Source organism: Myotis nattereri (genome assembly GCF_964212035.1).
Source record: "Myotis nattereri genome assembly, chromosome: 2".
NCBI classification, from domain to species: domain Eukaryota; kingdom Metazoa; phylum Chordata; class Mammalia; order Chiroptera; family Vespertilionidae; genus Myotis; species Myotis nattereri.
The window spans coordinates 27793283-27814134 of record NC_138076.1 but is presented as its reverse complement, the minus strand read 5'-3'; the positions used below and the strand labels follow the sequence as shown (position 1 = coordinate 27814134).

At 42.9% G+C, this 20852-nt stretch overlaps 1 protein-coding gene across 2 annotated transcripts in view; it reads right to left on the bottom strand.

The window, feature by feature from the left end:
* Positions 1 to 19284, bottom strand: part of PSD3 (pleckstrin and Sec7 domain containing 3) — a 274398-nt gene extending 255114 nt beyond the window's left edge. The window contains exons 1-2 of one of the 2 annotated variants that reach the window (XM_081085033.1): positions 18863 to 19284; positions 298 to 1405 (exon numbers count right to left, since the gene is read on the bottom strand). In XM_081085033.1, coding sequence (XP_080941159.1) covers positions 298 to 1405; positions 18863 to 18893 — 1139 coding nt within the window. In that variant the 5' untranslated portion in view covers positions 18894 to 19284. Of the gene's footprint in view, positions 1 to 297; positions 1406 to 18862 lie in introns of those variants that run through there. The other variant, XM_081085038.1, reaches the window with a different exon arrangement.
* Positions 19285 to 20852: the final 1568 nt, after the last annotated feature.

Below are 20852 nucleotides of genomic sequence, written 5' to 3'. Positions count from 1 at the left end.
TGTTGGGAAACCTGAAGCCTGTCAAATATAACAATGTCAGAAATGGATCCACATAGTTTAGCATTCACAGTCTCTCCATCATTCTGCTTTTCTGGTCTATGCCTAATGGGCAACTGGATAACAAGATCACCCGAATATCTTGGATACTTAGAAGGAATCTAGCTTACAGGAACTTCTCTTCTGTTCTTTGATAAAAAGGACCCAGGAAACTGGGAGCCGAGTTCTCAAAGCCAAGCGGGGATAATCGTTGCCAACCATATGTACCAGGACCACAGACAGTAGGACTATGGGGCTCACCTCTCCTTGTCTCCCTCCAGTTCAGGCTTCTCCTCCAGATGGTCTTTGTTTTCCTTTAGGAAGACTTCATCCTCTCCGCCCTCGACAAGGGGCGCGGGGGGAAATGTCCCCGAGCGAGTGGCCAGCCTCTCTGAAGGCCCTCTCCAGGTGTCGGCCCCAGCACGCTCGGTGAAACCAACTGAATTACACAGACCAGCAGAAGAGATGAGGTGGCTTGGCACTTTGGAAAACCCCTGACTTTCAGGAGAGGTAGTCCTTTCTGAGGATGTCTCAAAATCCGCAGGTTGCCATGTCTCTCTTTTCTTCCCTCCTGTCCACAGTATTTCCACCCCTTCAAATTCCACATGTTTGACCCGGCCAGGCCGTCCCGTGGAGCTGCCTCGATCACATCCCCCTGGGTGCTCTCTCTGCAGGTCGGACCTCCCCTCTCTCAGGAAGCCAATGCTGCCCACAGAGCTGTGGGCTGCAGCTGGGCTCCCCAGGGAGGACCCAGGACAAGCTGGCTCCTGCACGCGGAGAGCCCCTTTCCTCCCATTGGCAGTTACCCGGGAAAGCTCCCCCTGAGCTTCTCCACTTAGCAGCACTGTCAGATCCTCCTGGATGCGCAAAAGAACACCTTCCCCCGTCGTCACTTCAGCTGAAAGAGGTATATCTGGTGGTTTTTCCTGGCCAGCAGGGAGCAGTTTGTTGGCTGTCTGTGTCTGAAGACTGGCAGTGTCCAGCTCTTTGTCCACCTGCTGAACTGAGAGACCAGAAACAGCATCTTTGTCCAGTACCTTTGTAGCCTGTAATGTTCCAGAAGCTATTCTGGCTTCTGTAGCTTTCAGAGCTGAAATCAAAGAGTCTATGGGTTGTAAACTTTGTTCCTTGAGGTGACTTTGAGAGGAGCCCCCTCCAACATCTTTTGGTCCTTCTGTAATACTGTCGAGCCCAGAGTGGTGGCTGGGATGAGGCTGAACCCCCTGCTGCCCCTGCGGGCAGCATGGCAGAGACTCTGCATCAAACTCGAGAGAAGTTCTTAGGCCTTCTCCACCGTCCTCCATGGTCCCATATTCTGGAAATTCATTTGTGACGTTCGGTGGGAGTAAAGTGCTTCCTCCATGATCACCTATGAATAGAACAGAATGCACGCATGACTGGTTTTGAACAACAGGGGTTCAATGTGTGTCAATAAATATCCACACCTATTAGGCACTCAATGGTCTTTGATTTTTTCGCTGTCTCCTTCCCCCTTACCACTTCTCATAGCCTTGCCAGTGGTCGCTGCCACTTACCTTACAGGTAACCACACAGGTTTTGGCAGAGAAGGAGACAATTTAATGGCACGGGCCACATCTAACCTACTTCTGATAAAGTCCCACACATGCAGCTCAGTTGCTGCATGTACAAAAGAGATTAAAATAAGGATACGTATCACTCTCCAAATACTACTCATGAAACAGCAACTAAAATATTTATATTAGGCATAACAACAATAGCCTTACAATCCAGCCAACAATATCTGTGCAGCACAAGCTCTGAGGTAGAGCCTCAGAAAAAAGATGTGAGCTATTTAAAGTCAGTAAATATTTTTTCAGTAGGAAGCCTCCCTGCTTCACTGTTTGATTGGTGGGGCGTGGGGAGGGGAATGCTTTCAGAACATCCCTGAGAAATGAGTGAAGTCAAAATGGAATAGGAGACTTAATATGTGGAGAAAAATTTCCAAAATCCCAAAATGCATAAAATTTAAATGGTATCTTATGCAGAATCCCAATATATGAAGCAATGAAAACAATAATTAGTATGTATTTAAAATATTGGATCAAATTTATATTTTCTTATTCATATGGCAGTCAGTGAGAACAAGGAAGACATTCTCATTAACAAAAGATTAAATGGGGGGAGTATGGGTAACAGTTACAGTCATATCAGACTCAGTATCCAATTTCCTTCAGAACTTGGTTTTGGTTTCTTTGTAGCAAGAAAACCCTCATCTATACTAGACATGCAGTGTACTTACGTAGACAAATTTTTGAAAGAGGATATCTACTGTTACTGTTTTGTGTTTTTTAAATGTATTTTTATTGATTTCAGAGAGGAAGGGAGGGGGAGAGAGAGAGAGAGAAACATAGATGATGAGAGAGAATCATTGATCAGTTGCCTCTTGCATGCCCCACACTGGGGATCAAGGCCACAACCCGGTCATATGCCCTGACTTGGAATCGAACTGTGACCTTCTGCTTCGTAAGTCAGTGCTCAACCATGGAGCCACGCTGGTCGGGCACTGTTGTTGTTTTTTAAAGCACTGATAACTGTACCTGTCCTATCGAATAAAGTATTTGACAAATGTCTGGTACTACACATTGAAATAACATGGAAGACTTGATTCTAAGGCATGCACAAAATGAGGTAACTTGGAAACATAGATTAACATGTTATCCAGCAGCTATTCAAGTTATGCAAAATTTTATGAATAGTAATACTTCTGAGGGTGCATACTGTTTCATATTGCATTTTTTAAATAATTTGGAATATATTTTTAAAATTAAATTTGCATCAAGTGTTGATGGAATCCAAGAAACACTTCTCTGTGATGGCAGGATTTAAAATACCTTCATGAGGCAGAACTAAGATGATGCAGCTGCTACAATCTAAGAGGAAGCGACTTTTCAAACCCTGATTTTGAAAAGGAAGACAGTGAAAAACAATAAAGGCCCCTCTTCCTAAGATGGTATACTAACATATTTAATTTAATTTGTCCCCCTTTTAAGATTCAGTCGTTTTTAATATATTCATAACATTGAGCAGCCATCACCACTAATTCCAGAACATTTCATCACCGCCACCCCCCCAATAATACACATATTCATTAGCTGTCACTCCCCATTGCCCTGTCTCCTCAGAACAATCTACTTTCTATCTCTATTGAGTTGCATACTCAGAACATTTCATGTAAATGGAATCATCCAATATAGCACTTTATGTTTGTCTTTTTTCCCTGACACAATGTTTTCAAGATTTATTCACACTGTAGCATGTATCAGAACTTCATTCCTTGTTATTGCCAAATAATATTCCATTGTATAGATATACCAGTGTCTATAAGTCATTCATCAACTGATGAATATTTGTGTTGTTCCAATTTTTTGGATTATGAATAATGAACATTTGTATACAAGTTTTACATCTACATTTATTTTCAATACTCTTGGGTATACACCTATGAGTGTAATTTCTGGGTTATGCCTAATGTTTTGAGACACAGCTAATCTCCCAAAGCAACTACACAATTTTACATTCCTATCAGTAACATCACAGGGGTCCATCTTTTTTATTATAGTTATCCCAGGGGGGACGAAATGGTATGTCACTGTGGTTTTGACTTGCATTTATTTCCCTAGTGACTACATTTATTCTCCCAAGTATTTTATTCTTTTTGATACTATGACATGTAGAACTGTGGGCTTTTTATTTAATTTTCAGATTATTCATTGCTAGCACACAGAAATACAACTGGTTACTCTATGTGGAACTTATATCCTGCAATCGTGCTGAATTTATTCTCAGCTTGTTTGTAGATTCCTTAAGATTTCCTCCTCTATACATGCCATCTCTGAATAGAGAGTTTTACTTTTTTCTTTCCCATCTGGATACTTTTTCCTTTTCCAGCAGGATATTGAATAGAAGTGGTTAGGGCAGAAATCCTTGTCTTATTCCTGACCTTAGGAGAAAGCTTTTAGTCCTTCAGTACTAGGTCTGATGTTAGCTGTGGGTTTTACACAAACACCCGGTATCAGGATAAGGGAGATCCCTTCTACTTCTGGTTTTTCAAGTGTTTTTTATCATGAAAGTGTGTCAAATTTTATTAAATGCTTTTTCTCTGTCAATTGAGATGCTCATGTGGGTTTTGTCTTTCATTTTAGTAACATGATGTATACCATTAATTGATTTTTATATACTGAACCAACCTTGCATTCCTGAAATAAATCCCACTCAATCATGGTGTATAATGCATAATCCTTTTTATATGTTGCTGGATTCAGTTTTCTAGTATTTTTTGCATCTATATTCATAAGCAATATTGGTCTGTAGTTGTATTACCTTTTTCTGGTTCTGGTACTAGGGTAATGCTGACTTCTTAAAATGAATTGGGAAGTATTCTATATGGCATTTCTTTACACCTTTTTACAGTTTTAAACAGTTTTTTTCTCCCTTAATCGCCCAGGGGATTTTAGTTTCTTCAGCACTTTAAAGCTATAAATTTATTGTTAATCTTCTATACTAATAAAAAGCCTGTGGTTGTCACACTGTGACGCTGTAACAACTGATCAGCAGGAGGCTGCGTGCGCATGCGGGCAGGCGTGTGCAGGTAGGCGGGGGTACCTGTGCTACTGGCCACCAGGAGATGCATGGAGCACCTCTCGGTCCCTCCCCCGGCTCCAGCGGGCACCAGCAGCTTGCTCCCGCCTCCCACGGGCACCAGCACTCTCTCCCGCCTCCCTCCTGCGGGGGCACCACAGCTCCTGCAGGCTCCCACGGAAGCTGCGCAGCTCCCACTGACTCCCGTGGCGGGAGGCCTACTGTGCGCGATTTCACGCGTTGGGCCACTAGTATGCTATAAAAGGAAAAAAAGTGAACAATCCAAAAACATGTTTTTCTTTCTTTAACACAGTTAAATATCTTAAAATGATTAGAGAAAGACTTAATTCATAGTGGGGAATATGTCCTTTAGATTTTATAATGCTTTTCATTACTTCGCAAGCTAAAGTATAGCTTTCCAAAAATTCATGATTATGGAATATAAAATTCCTGAAGAAATCTAATAATTCACAGACCTAACATAATTGAGAAAACAGGCTCAAAAGAATGCTGTACTTACCAACATGACACAAGCAATCAAAACCAGCTTGTCTATCCCACCTCTGCTATGCCTATATCCCTTCCCTCCCCTCCATCTCTGCTGGTAGAGAGGTACAATAGGATGTGTCTTCTATCTTTTCCCTGAAATTTAAAAATATCTTCTAAAATGGTCATCCAATGTCCAGCCTCATTTTTCCATTTCATCTTATGTACCATAATCTTTCTAAAACAAAAATTTAGGTTGCTTTCAGTAGTTCCCCATTGCCTACAGAATAAAGTCTAAAGTCCAAACTGCTTCATCCAAAAGTTAGGATCCATAATCTGGTCCCAATCTACCTTTCCCAATCTACTGTCTCACTTGACTCCCTTTTCAAATGTTATACCACTGCTTCTCTAACTGAAGGAGGGGGCAGCACATGAACACCCTGAAAGTGTTCTGTCCAATATACGGGGGGCAGGGGTGGAGGCAAAAGTAGGTTTACAGCTGTCCATATGGAAAATAACACAAAAATTAGTAAATAATAAAATAATAATACAAGAGTAAACTCTGGCTCTGGCCAGGTGACTCAATTAGTTGGAAGGTCATTCCCTACACCAAAAAGGATGCAAATTTGAACCCAGTGGAGATGCATACAGGAGGCAACTGATTGATGTTTCTCTCTCACATTAATGTTACTCTTCCTCTCCCTCCTCCCTCTCTCTCTTCCCCCCCTCTCTCCTTCCATCCCCCTTCCTCTCTTTAAACATATCCTTGGTTGAGAATTTTTTTTAAAAAAAGGAAAAGAATAAAGTCTGTGTTTCACATATTCTCAACTGTAAACCTACTTTTGCCCCACCCTGTATACTGAAAATAAAGTTAATGGTATGTACACACTGAGCTTTATACTTCCTGCCTTTGCTTAACCTCTTTTCTCCATATGGCATAGTTTTTCTTCCTGTCTCCACATGATCAGATAATTTTCACCTTTCAAGAACTAATTAAACTCCCTCTCCTTCAGTAAGCCTTCCCCCAATCACCAGCTTTGCAAGAAGTTACCTCTCCTCCTTAAAATGTCCAGAGAATTTTAGCTGTGCATTACATATAGTACATATGCTTGAAATAAACATGATGTTAGCTCATATTTTAAAGCTTCAAAAGGCTACAATTTTTTACCTATCATGAAGTGTTTTAACGAAATTGCCCATAGTGACCATAGAAGCCATCTGTGAATTTAAGTACAAAATGTACTATAGTGAAACCCAGTCAACAAAGAGATGGAAAGTTAAACTTTAACACTGAGTTTTTTCTAACATTTTACACTAACATCTATAAAACAACCACTAAAATAAAAACTGGCCCAAAGAAGAGTGAGCATTAAAAAAATCAAGAAAATGGGCTTCCAAGAAAGTACTTTACTGAACATCATTTCATTTACATTAGGTCATTTAGCCTCTCAGAACATTTATTTTCCCCATGTAAAAAAAAAATGATTCTTTATTGTTGAAAGTATTACACGTGTCCCTTTTTCCCCCATTGATCCCCTCCAGCCTGCCCAGCTCCCTCCCAGGCCTTCAGCACCCTATTGTCTGTGTCCATGGGTGATGCATATATCGTCTTTGATTACCTCCCACCCACCCACCCAACCTCCCTCGCCTTCCTTCTGAGATTCCGCACTCTGTTCTATGCTTCCATGTCTCTGGATCCACTCCATTCATCAGTTTATTTTGTTACTTAGGTTCCACATATGAGTGTGATCATGTGATACTTGTCTTTCTCTGACTGACTTATTTCACTTAGCATGATATGCTCCAGGTCCCTCCATGCTGTCTCAAAGGGTAAGAGATTCTTCTTTTTTACTGCTGCATAGTACCCCATGGTATGAATGTACCACAGCTTTTTTATCCACTCATCTATATTTTGCCCATTTTTAATGATATTCATTAAAATGTAGCTTATAAAGGAGACAGCAAATGCATCAATTGCGGGCCAATGCTAGTGATACCTTTTTTTTCTTTTTGAGAGTACGTTTATTAAAGCTGGGGAGGTGAAACCAGGAAGGGCTTAGTGAGGAGGGAAGCATCAACAGGAGAGAGCCTAGGCGAGGCTGCGGTAAGCTCAGTGGAGAGTCAGAGAAAAGGAGGCCTTGGGGACCAGTTCAGGGGGTTAGTCTGGGTCAAGACTAGATGCCATTGCCCATTGCTCCCCTGGTTGCAAGTCTCATGGGAACCCTTACAACTTGGGGGAAAAACACACCTGAGAAAGAAAGGGGGAAGAAAGGTGTGAGTGTGCCCCTGGGAGAGAGAGAGCTTGTGATGTCTTGATATAACAGCTTGGCAACTGGTCAAAGAAAGGAGATAAAAGGGAGAAGGACAAAGGCAGAGTCTGTGTGACCAACAGCCTGCTTTCCCACTCTAATCAGGCCTCCTGCTCTAAGACCACCGATCTAGTTAGTACTATTCTCACACGTTTTACTTACTGCTTACCTAAATAAAGACTGGCACAGGCCAGGGAAAATGAGAGTGCTGGGAGGCTAACTGACTTGGTTAAGGTTCATGAAATGGTGTTCAATAAAGTACTCCATGCAACATTAAGTCAGGACTAGAGTCCTAGTGGTTTGTGTCTCAGGAATAAATTCCTGGGAAAAACTAAGAGGTCTCTGAGTTCTCAGACTTTCATTTCTAAGAGCAGCGACGTTACCAAACACGATAAAGAATGAAAAAAATCTTCCAGTTGTAGCTTCTGGATAGAAATAGCCTTAAACCTCATGAGACAACATCGGATCCTTCCCTCCGAATAAGGCGCCCTTTGCTAGAATGCAAGAGCGGTTTATGTTCGCTGTCTGCGTTTTTTGTCACCTTTTGAACTGTCTTTAACAGCAAACTAAACTTCATAAAATATTAATCCTGACCTTTTTATTTAGAATTTCTGATTTATTCTTTTATGTTTAAAACTCAGGACTGTTTAGGGCATTTTAAACACACACACAAATTCTTCTTCTTTTACTTTACGGTTTTCTTTTTGTGCCCTTTAAACAGGGCCATACTTTCCATTAAATGTCAGTCATTTCCAAAATCCATTCACTCAACTCAGCAAACATTTATTAATTGCCTGTTACGTACTGAACACAGGGGATTCACAGCTGAATATTGCCAAAGCATGAAAAGTCTGCTTAGCTCACCCTGCAGCACGTGAAGGGTGCACAGGGGAGAAATGCAGGCATAAGCAGACACAGGAGTAACACAGGCTGCTGGCAATGGTGCAGGTAAGATGGTGAATGCCTGAGCCAGGACAAGGCAGATAGATGGCACAAAGGTGCAAAGGCTGCCCCTTCTCCCCTCTCCAGCCAGGATCCACACCATTATCACCCCCTGCCTTTGTCCCCACCCTCTCTAATTTCAGCAAGCATCCACAGAGCCACTGCTCAGCCTGTGCCAACTTCTGATACCTAACGTGTTAGAGCTGTGCTTTGCCTTCTGTCAGTCTGCATCTATTACTAATGTAAGAACCCAACTGAAACTGAAATAGCTGTTGCTCCTCCAGAAAGTCTTACTAAATTAGTGCTGCCCAAATTTGGTCTGATATATGTGACAAAGGGATTTGCTAAGTATAAAACAAGGAACTTTAGCGCTTACCTAAATATAACTGCACACTAGTAGAATCTGAATTAATAAGAGTTCATAGCTTTACTGCATTGATTTTTCCCCTTTAAGGAGAGAAAATGTAGTATAAAATGTGTAGGAGGAAAGGGGAGAGAGAAGAGCTTTCTACATTCACGTGAAATATATATACTTTTCAGGGTATCTATTTATATTCCTTCAGGAGTCATCCTTTTTCACCAGGAATCTTATCCACAGCTTTCTGTATTTGGTCAGATTCCCAACAAATGATTTCCTGTTGTTTAGTAAAAATGCTTTTTTCTACGAGTAACTAAATCCACTTACTTAAAATTTTTATTTTTGTTTAATATACTGAGAAAGAAATGGCATACAATTAAGAAGATACAATTTCAGGCCCGGCTAGCATGGCTCAGTGGTTGAGCATTGATCTATGAATCAGGAGGTATGGTTTGATTCCTGGTCAGGGCACATGCCTGGTTGCAGGCTTGATCCCCAGTAGGGTGTGCGCACAGGAGGCAGCCAATCAATGATTCTCTCTCTCTCCTCCTCTCTCTTCCTCCCTGAAATCAATAAAGATATATATTTTTAAAAAGATACAATTTCGAGAGTGCTTAGGGTCGTGTATTAAATAGTTGTCTATTTCTGGAACATGAGGACAGGATCATCTATACTAATAAAAGCCTACGTGGTCGTCATGCCCTCACGCAGTGATGCCCTCACACAGTGATGCCCTCACACCGTAACAATCCATCACCAGGAGGCTGCACGTGCGGCAAGGTACGTGTGGGTGGGCGGGGACTTGAAGTTATGTACACTGCGCGGAGGTGGGTCCAGCGGCTCCGCGCAGCGAGGCGGGGGTTCCTGCGGCTCCGCACAGCTCTGGCCTACCTCTTTGGGGCAATCCATAGAGGAGCCCCGAATGGGTGGGCAGGGCCTACCTCTTTGGGGAGATCGATTGGGGGGTTTCCACACTGTGAGAGGGCACAGGCCAGGCTGGGGGGAACCCCACCCACGCCACCCCGAGTGCACGAATTCCATGCACCGGGCCTCTAATAACAGAATAAAATGTTGAAGAAATCTTTTATCTATTACATCAAACTAAAAAGCTTATGTACAGCAAAGGAAATTATCAATAAAATAAAAGGCAACATACTGAATGAAAAAAAAAAATCTGTAAATCCTGTATCTGATAGGGAGTTAGTATCTAAAATATGTAAAGAACTTATACAATGAAATATCAAGAAAAGCAAACAATCTAGTTAAAAATGGGCAGAAGGTCTGAACAGACATTTTTCCAAAGCAGACATACAGATGGGCAACAAGTACAACTGACCCTTGAACAATAAAGGTTTGAACTACATGGTTCATCTATCCCATCTAATAAAAGAGAAACATGGTAATTAGCGTACGACCGCTACCCTTCCCATTGGCAGATCAGGGCAATATGCAAATTAACTGCCAGCCAAGATGGCAGCTGGCAGCCAGGCAGCTTGAAACTAACATGAGGCTTGCTTTCTTCAGTAATGGAGGACTCCAACGTTCCCGCCTGCCGCTGCAGGCCTCTGAGCTGCAACTCTAAGCAACTATGTTACAAATATAGAAGCTAAACAAAACCCCAGAAACCTGCTTTAGTCCCACCGGGCTTCAGCCAGCAGGATCACAACATTGTTTCAAATACAGAAGGTAAACAAAGGCCAGAAACCTGCTTTCAGCAGCGGAGGCCTAAGAGCTGGAGCCAAGCCTCAAAGCTAAAGCTGGCCCAGAATTAAAAAAAAGAAAAAAGAAAAAAAGGAGCGGTTAGGAGCTTCAGTCACCCACCAGCCTGAAAACAGCCCTCAGCCCCTCACCCAGACTGGCCAGGCACCGCAGTGGGGACCCCCACCCTGAAGGGTGTGTGACCAGCTGCAAACAGCCATCATCCCCTCACCCAGGCTGGCCAGGCACCCCAGTGGGGACCCCCACCCTGATCCAGGACACCCTTCAGGGCAAACCAGCCGGCACCCACCCGTGCACCAGGACTCCATCCTATATAGTAAAAGGGTAATATGCCTCCCAGCACTGGGATCAGCGGAGCCGCGAGGCCTCCCGGCACCGGGATCAGTGTGACAGGGGGCAACTCCCAAACCCCCTGATCACCCTGCGGCTCTGTGTGTGACAGGGGGTGGGGCCACAACCTCCCTATCCACCCTGCTCTGTTCGTGACAGGGGAAGGCGCCCCAACCCCCTGATCAGCCCTGCTCTGTGCCTGATAGGGGGGAGCTCCCCAACCCCCTGATCGCCCTGCAGCTCTGTGTGTGAGAGTGGCGGCGCCCCAACCCCCTGATCGGCCCTGCTCTGTGTGTGACAGGGGGCAGCGCCCCAACCCCCTGATCGGCCCTGCTCTGTGTGTGATGGGGTAGAGCCATAACCTCCCCATCAGCCCTGCCCTGAGTGTGAGAGTGGCGGCGCCCCAACCCCCTGATCAGCCCTGCTCTGTGGGTGATAGAGGGCGGCGCCCCAACCCCACCCCACGGGCCCTGCTCTGTGTGTGATGGGGTAGAGCCATAACCTCCCCATCGGCCCTGCCCTGAGTGTGACAGTGGCGGCACCTCAACCCCCTGATCCGCCCTGCTCTCTGTGTGACAGGGGGCGGTGTCCCAACTCCCCTATCGGCCCTACTCTGTGAGTGACAGGGGGGAGCTCCTCAACCACCTGATCGGCCCTGCTCTGTGCATGACAGCGGGGAGCTCCCCAACCCCCTCCCTGATGGGCCCTGCTCTGTGTGTGACAGGGTAAGGAGCCCCAATTCCCTGATGGGCCCTGCTCTGTGCGTGACAGGGGGCAGCGCCCCAACCCCAATTGGCCCTGCTCTGTGCGTGACGGGGTGGCGCCGCAACCACCCCATCGACCCTGCCTTGAGTGTGACAGGGGGTGGTACCCCAACCCCTCAATTGGCCCTACCCTGAGCGTGACTGAGGGTGGCATCACAACCTCCCAATCCGCCCTGCTCTGTGCATGACAGGGGGCGGCACCCCAACTCCCCAATCGGCCCTGCTCTGAGCCCGACCAGGGGCTGCACCTAGGGATTGGGCCTGCCCTCTGCCACCCGGGAGCAGGCCTAAGCCAGCAGGTCGTTATCTCCCGAGGAGTCCCAGACTGCGAGAGGGCTCAGGCCGGGCTGAGGGACCCCTCCTCCCCGCCGAGTGCACACATTTTTGTGCACCGGGCCTCTAGTATGCAATAAAAAAATACTGTAGCCCTAACCAGTTTGGCTCAGTGGATAGAGGGTCGGCCTGCAGACTGAAAGGTCCCAGGTTCGATTCCGGTCAAGGGCATGTACCTTGATTTCAGGCACATCCCCAGTAGGGGGTGTGCAGGAGGCAGCTGATCAATGTTTCTCTCTCATCAATGTTTCTAACTCTCTATCCTTCTCCCTTCCCTCTCTAAAAAAAATCAATAAAAATATATTTTTAAAAATAATGTAAATGTGCTTTCTCTTCCTTATGGTTTTCTTAATAATATTTTCTTTTCTCTAGCTTACTTTATTGTAAGATGGAGTACATAATATATGTAACACAATGTATTAATTGATGTTTTAGTTATCGGTAATACTTCTGATCAACAGTAGGCTATTAGTTACATTTTGGGGGAGTCAAAATTACATGCAGATTTCAATTGTGCAGGGGTTCAGTGCCCCTAACCGCCCCACCCCCACTGTTCAAGGGTCAACTATACATGAAAAAATGCTCAATGTCACTCATCAGGGAAATACAAATCTCAGCCACAATGAACTATCACCTCACACCTGTTAGGAGGGTATCGTCAAAAGCACAAGAAATAACCAGTGTTGGTGAGGATGTGGAGCAAAGGGAACTCTTGTGTACTGCTGTGGAAAGGTAAATTAGTGCAGTCACTCTAGAAAACAGTTGCAGGTTCCTCAAAAAACTGAAACTAGAACTACCATAAGATCCAGAATTCCATTTCTGTGTATATATCTTAAGAAAATGAAAATGAAAACACTTTCTTGAAAAGATATATGCACTCCCATGTTCACTACATCCAAGATATGAAAAAAAACTAAGTGTCCATCAATGGATGAATGAATAAAAAAATGTGGTATTGCCCTGGCTGGAGGTAACTGTCAGTTGGTTAGACTGTCATCCTATTACACCAAGGTTGTGGGTTCAATCCCCAGTCAGGGCACATACCAGAATCAACCAATGAATACATAAATAAGCAAAACAACAAATCAATCTCTCTCTCTCTCCTTTCTCTCCCTGAAATCAATTTTAAAAAGAAAACGTGGTATTGATACACAATAGAATATTATTTAACCATAAAAAAAAAAACCTTACCAATTGTGAAAACATGGATGGACCTTCAGGCCATTATGCTAAGTGAAATAAGTCAGAAAAAGACAAATACCATATGATCTCAATGTGGAATAATAAGAAAAGAAACTCAAAACAAGCTCATAGAACAGATTGATGGTTGTCAGAGGCTGAGGGTGGGGATGGGCAAATGGGTAAAGAGTGTCAAAAGGTACAAACTTCCAGTCATAAAATAAATTAAGTCATGGGGAGGCAATGTGCAGCACCGTGGCTATCTATATTTATAAAAGCCAAGCTACCGGAACGACGGAACGACCGGTGGCTATGATGTGTACTGCAGCGGCCAACTGGCCCAATCGGGGCCCTGATCGCCCCCCCACTACCTCCCAGCTGGCTGGCCCTACCCTCAACTGGCGCCCCCACCCTGATCTGGGGCAGGGCTGGCTGGCCAACCGCCTGCAGCCCCTCCCCCCTGGTCGACCCTGCCCCCAATCAGGGACAGGGCCGGTGGCCAACCTCCCGCGCCCTCTAAACCCTCCACTGGCCCGGCCAGATCAGCCCCCATCAGGGCAGGCCGGCCAGACCACACCCGTGCACGAGTTCGTGTACCAGGCCTCTAGTAGTTAATAATACTGTATTGCATATTTGAAAATTGCTGAGAGCAGATCTTAAAAATTCTCATCACAAGAAAAAAATTTTTAGCTCTATATGGTGATAGATGTTAACTAGACTTATTGCGGTGATCATTTCACAATATAAACAAATACTGGACCATCATGTTGTACATCTGAAACTAATATAATGTTGTATGTCAATTATACCTCAATTTTGAAAAAAAATAATTCTTCAAATCATGGAGAAATTAACTTGCTCCATAATGTGCTTCAGAAAGACCGGGCTCTTCAAAGAATAATCCTGTTTGAGGGCCAGTAAATGGAATGGATTTTCTTCCATTCTGTCTAGCAAAGTCCTTAAAAGAATATGGTTGAAGAAAGTAATAATCCTAATAACAAGAACTATATGGCAAATGTTCTGCATACTTGGCCACTGAAAGCTGAAATGCAAAGCAAGTAAAAAAAGTTTAGCATGAGAGATTCTGAGCAATGGAATGTAGGTTCCCCAAGGGAATATGACTGTCATGTCTATGCCTGGAGCCTTCAAGAGAACAACAGTTATGAATTCTCTGTGTACACATTCTCTAGAAATGGGGGCCCATTGTCTTTAGGCAAAGGTGGTGTTGTGTTGTGTTTTGTTTTGTTTTGTTCCCAGCATAAAATAAACTCAAAAAGCAAGATCTTGTCTACTTTCTTCACCATTATATCCCCAGAATCTAGAACAACAATACCTAGCAAAAGGGATATATTTGTTAAATCAATGAATAAAGAATATCCTATAATCAACCAGCAAAATAGTACATGTCGGTGCCACCCAAGTTCTGTCATCTACTCCCAAGTATAGGCTTGAACAGACTGGAAACCTGGGGGGTCTTTCTGAACTTTAGAGCTAGTAATTCTCCCATTTGCTCAGCCAGCCTGTACTGGGGATCAAATATGTGTTAAGAACTGGAAAACAGATCAACAAACAAAGTCAGCATGGCTCTTAACATCAGGGAGTTTGCAGGCCAGCAACACCACGTGTATTGCTTGTCTACTGTAGACAGGTTCAGGCGGCGGTAAAGTTAAGGGGAGACAACCTTGGCTACAGTTCTATAATTCAACATTATCTTACATGAGCCATTACCATTAAGCATAAATTTTTTCAATTGATCATCTTAGTCTCCAAAAGTTATGCTATACAATATGGTAGCCATCACCACAGATGGCTGTGTAAATTTAAATTAAAATGAAAGAAAATTGAAAATCCAGTGCTCAATACCATATGTAGCTAGTAGCTATCATATTGCATCACACAGACATGCAACTTTTTCCATGATCACAGAACATTCTATTTGAAAGCACTGCCCTGGAGCCTTCCTACTCAAGTGTGGCCTTGGGACAGTAGCACAGGTTATCATCCAGGAGTTTGTTAAAGTGCAGACTCAGGTGCCACCCCAGTCCTTTCTCACCATACTCTGTATTTCTAAAAAGAACCCTAGATAATTTATATGCACATTGAAGTAAGAGAAGCACTTCTCCAGAGAACTAAAACAGTATCTGGAAGTTGGTCAGACTACATTTAAATGACTACGTTTTTATTCTAAAAGATAATCCTCAAGAGTTCCTACCTCCTAACTGAAAGGTCCAACTATTTAAATCATAAGACATCAACGAAAGGAAGCATAGCCTCTCATTCCTACCAAGAGAAAGAAAGGCTGGCTCACTCTGGTCTGGCTGGCCCTCCTATCACCCCGAGATCCTTCTCAAGAGAGGAAGAGATCGCCCCTACTGTGATATCACCGCTTCTTTATTTTACAGCTCATAGTTAATTTCCCTCACAATGAATGGCCCATGACTCTACATTTCTGCATACTAGTAAATGCAATAATGCCCTGGGTGCTCTCAGCTTCCTAGTAACTATCAGTCAGCAAACACATTAAAACTTACACAATCAGTTAGTATGATAAAAGAACTATAAATTCTTTAGTTATTTTAACACTGGAAAGTTTGCAAAAACAAGCTTAAAGGCAACCTCCCCCTAAACTGTCAGGAAGGAATTCAATCCCATATAGACAGAAGGATGACTGCTTGTCCCCTTTAGTATGAAATTTCATAAAATTAATAAAAATATGGAACACAAAGGTCCAATTTACAAAGCAAATGTAAAAAGTAAGCTTTGTAAAACTGAAAAATCTCAAATGCATTTTAACCTATAAGTTTCTATCATCTTTAACTCTGAATAATAATGATCAATGTTTTTATGTCTAATCATCAAGAACGCCCTGCAGTAACACAGTGATATATGGTTCAGGTTTGCACTGCAATAGAAAAAGTTGTATTAAAACACACACAGGGAAATAATTTATTCCATTTTTCTAACCAACCGAAAATACAGTTAGCATGATAAAAATCACAGCAGCCCACTGTGTGCCCTTCCTGCTGCCCTGTTGCAGCGGGAAGTCTGTCTATCCTCCAATAAATTCTGTTTCCGCCAAAACAAACACACACACACAAATAGAAAACGAGTATGAATAATGAGAATTTACTAAAATGAGTAATCTAAGTACATTATATTTTGGCACATGCTCTTTACTAGAAATCACATTTTGGAGAAGGCTACAGTATGCAGTCAAGGATACTAGCTATTGTCTGGTCACTAATAACTCTCCAAAAGCACAGATATTTAAGGTATTTATATGCAGAGGGGGGGAAAGAAGGAAAAGGCCTGCCAGCCACTGCACGAGCTCTTAGCATGTGCACACAGAGACTGTTCCTTTAACTAGACACTCTTTCCCGAGTAATGGTTAGAGCTGTGCTCACCGCACATACTAATGATTCAGAACCCATTTTTCTCACTCAGTTCTAGTCCCTGGGGAAGTGATACTAGCTTACATTCTAGTCAAGTTCAGAGGCAGCTCTGGAGGCTGAGGAGCAGCCCCACATACAGCATGGAGAAGGTAAAATAAGTGAGAAGAGGACCAGTCCCTGGTTTTAAACCAAAGCCTCTGCAATGTGCACGGCTACTCATCATCAAGTATAAACATGAAGCCGTTAGAGCTGAATTTAAGCCTGTCTTTAAAATCACTGGGATTTAAAAAGTATTTTTATTGATTTCAGAGAGCAAGGGATAGGGTGAGAGAGACAGAAACATCAATGATGAGAGAGAATCACACCCCTCCACTGGGGATCGAGCCCACAACCTGGACATGTGCCCTGACTGGGAATCGAACCGTGACCCCCTGGTTCACAGGTCAATGCTCAGCCAATGAGCCACACCAGCCGGGCAAAATCATTGGTTTCTAAAGCTGATTTCCTTTTTTTCAGTCAGTTGGTTTTTTCACTTTTTTCTATCATCCACCTTTCAAAATGTTTGTTTCTTCTTATCTCTACACCTTTCACTTCTCTTTCTAGATCTATTGCTTCTGATCAGAGTTGCTCCTCTGATTTCAACTATTTTATCCATTTTCTACCACTTCTTCCTGTTTAGGAATCCACACTTTTAAAAATCCAATCTATTTTTTTCTAGCTTTATTGAGATATAATTGACATACAACATAGTGTAAGTTTAAGGTGTGCAACATGTTCATTGTATACTTATAGACTGCAAAATGATTACCACTACAGTTTTAGCTAGCATCTCCATTGTTACATAATGACCATTGTGTGTGTGTGTGTGTGTGTGTGTGTGTGTGTGTGTGTGTGTGTAGAACATCTGAAATTAACTCTCAGCAGCTAGGAAGCATACAGTACAATATTGCTAATTATACCCACTAAAATGTCCATTAGGTCCCTAGAACTTGAACTCATCTTATAGCTGGAAGTTTGTAGCCTTTAATCAACATCAGCATGTCCCTCTTTCCTTCACGCCCAACCCCTGGTAACCACCATTCTCCCTGAAAAACCCAATTTTAACATTTCTCTTATCTTCACTGACATTTTGTTTTTATTTTAAAATGTAAACCTATAAATAACTCCACAGTCTTGTTTGTAAGTAGGCTCTCATGATAAAGTTAACATGGACATAGTAGTACTAACATAAATTCTCATATAAAATTTTACATTTTAAAAAATGAAATTGATGTTTCAAAATACTGTACAATCTTTTAAAAATCATGAATGCCAAACAGCTGGAGCTCCTCGCAGTGATGTTAACTACAGCTGTGGACTTCTCCAAACTGCTGTGTCAAGACACGTCGGGTGCAATGGTAAACAGCCCCCTCACTCCGCCTCCGGCCTGGAATAAGCCTCAGCTGACGCACAGTTGCATGCAGTAGTTTACATGTTCAACAAGAAACCCACAGTTTTGCTAAGGATTCAGGCTCTAACCTGACATGAGCAGTAATTCCAAGTATATCTGAAAATGCAAATCTTACAGAAAGTTTAAAGTCAAGTTTCCTGGTGAGGGAGAAATAAATCTTGGATTACTCTAAAAGTGACACTTTCAATAGACAGGAAACACCCACCCCATATAGGCACCGAGGAGTTAAAATACTTATTACAAACTTCCAGCAGAAAGGACCTCAGGCCACATGTTCACAGACATGTTTGGTGCTACCCTACAGCTAAAGCCTTTCCCTCACTGCTCTGGGCAGAGCCATACCTCAGGCATGCAGGTGGAAAAGACTTTGAGCTCTTTAAGAGAAACTCCTCCCCTCGTCCCATCAAGCGCCACAATATTATGTTTTTGTAAAACTATAGGGGTAGCCCGTTTTCCCCTTTCATTCTATATAATATGAAAAACAGGGCGCAGAAATAGTATGATAGAACTCCGTGTTGCCAGGAAAGCTGGTTGAACAAAAAAAGCACACAAACCAATGAAAGGAAATAAAATTACAGGTAAGAATAATATTCTGCTTTCTATTTAGAAATAAAAATTTTGGATAATCCAATGTCCGATGCTAAAATAAACATTCCAGGTTAAAGCGAGGTGAGGTACTGGGCAAAAGCATTCAGAGGGCAGGTGGCATCCTTCTGATGACTGGGGAATTAAAAGCACAGTTGGCGTGGGCACCCCTGAATAAATGCAGTATGCTCTTCTCCACGACAGGATTCAGCAAAACCTGGTGTAGCCCCAGGAGTCTCCCACTGGGACGGTCAAAAGACAGGACTAGTAAGCAAAAGCAGTCAATAATACAGACGGATCATTTCACAGCAGCATTTTACAAGAGATCGATATATAGAAAGAGATTTGCCTGCATAGACCTACAAATAGAGGTTACTCACAGAGATTACTGTAGCTCCAGCAGTTACCCATTGATCATAGAAAATGCCCAGTTCATCAGCTTAACGCTTGAGAAAAGTTAGCTAGAAAAAGCAGCCGGCTAAGGCACAATCTGCTGTGCTAGTCAACTGGAAGCACATTAGTTTCAGGTTTCCTGGCAGCCCCGCTTGCCCTGCACTGCACACGGTGATGTCCACGGAAGCGCTCTGAGCTCCGAGCCCTGGAGGGAAGCTGCCGCTCAGCCCCTCACAAAGGCTCAGCAGCCCGGGCTCCAGCTCGCTCGCCCTCCTCGGCCTCTGCCGCTCTCTACCTTGGTAGCTTACCGAAAACAACCACCGTAGGGCTTTGCTATATTTGTGAAAACTACTTCCAAGGAGATAATTGAGATGACGGGAGTGAGCTTTAATGTAACCATTTCCCCAGTGCAGCAGCAGGAGCCCCAGCGAAGGCTCTGAGAGGATTGTACCATCCTCGGTGACATCAGAGGTGGGGCTGTCATCTCAGGATTATGCAGCATTTTCTGCGATGTGAGAATGACACACGTGAAAGGAGATGGATGGTCTCCCTTTAAAAGGATTTAACTCTCCGGTTATTAAGCAGAAAAGGCAAAAGTAAACGTAACACTGAAAAACTGCTGTCAGAGGGTAAACAGCCTGCTTTGCCAGTCCTTATCTCACTGCTAAATGATGCTGCCATCTAAAGTCACTTTATCGATGATTACATTACCGTTCCTGTTATTAGATTAATATTTAATGGGTGACTGCTGTTACTTAGAAAATGTGTCAGGAAGAGATTCACAGTCATTAACGTCTACTTTTAAATATGATGGCATAAACTTTTACATCACTAAGAGTGCCATGGATGTAAGCAGTACCTTTCCACACAATCTCAATAAAAATACTTATAAACTAATGGTTTTGTAGATGAGAAAAGGGAGGTAAAAAATAGCACAAGATTAGTAGCAAAATGTAATACTGCTCCTTAATTTTGGTAGTAGAGGTTAATACAAACATTAAAAATAACTCACCTTCTATAACCTAAATATTCTAACCAATATAAAAAGTAGAGGCCAAGAACACAAAACAACGGATGTTTACTTTCATTCATTCCGTATACATTTACCACGTGCTTAAGAGTTGCTAGAAAATATATTCAGTTTAATTTAAATGCACATTTCTGATAAATAATAGAATCAGAATGGAAAGTACTTGTATAATGATTACTCATGATTATTAAGCAACTTTATGGTATTAACTTGCTATTTCTACCTGAAGCCCTCTGGAATGACATCATAATTAACCCATTTTACAGATAAGACCACTAAAACACAAGCGGTACAAGACTCGTCTGAGATCACATGCTAAAACTGGCACAGGCAGGATTCAAACACAAGCAAAGTCCACACTCTGGGCCACTACGCTATACTGCCTTTTAGGGCTTCCTTGTCAACTAAAGCATTCTAAAGCAGCAGTTCTCAACCTGTGGGTCGCGACCTCTCTGGGGGTCGAACAACCCTTTCACAGGGGTCGCCTAAGACCATCAGAAAACACATATATAATTACATATTGTTTTTGTGATTAATCACTATGCTTTAATTATGTTCAATTTGTAACAATGAAAATACATCCTGCATATCAGATATTTACATTACGATTCATAACAGTAGCAACATTACAGTTATGAAGTAGCCACGAAAATAATTTTATGGTTGGGGGTCACCACAACATGAGGAACTGAATTAAAGGGTCGTGGCATTAGGAAGGTTGAGAACCACTGTTCTAAAGGAACATAACTTTCAGGGCTGAACCATAGCAGCCAAAAATAGCCACCTCTGAAGAAGATAGGCCCAAATAAAAGGGGATAAAGGTAGAGAGTGCACCTGGAGAAGGCACACCAGGGCTGTGGAAATAATACCCGGGACAGAAGCTGAGTGCTCACTGCTCATGTGACCCTGGCCAATGGCTTAATATCATAATATCATATCATATCATA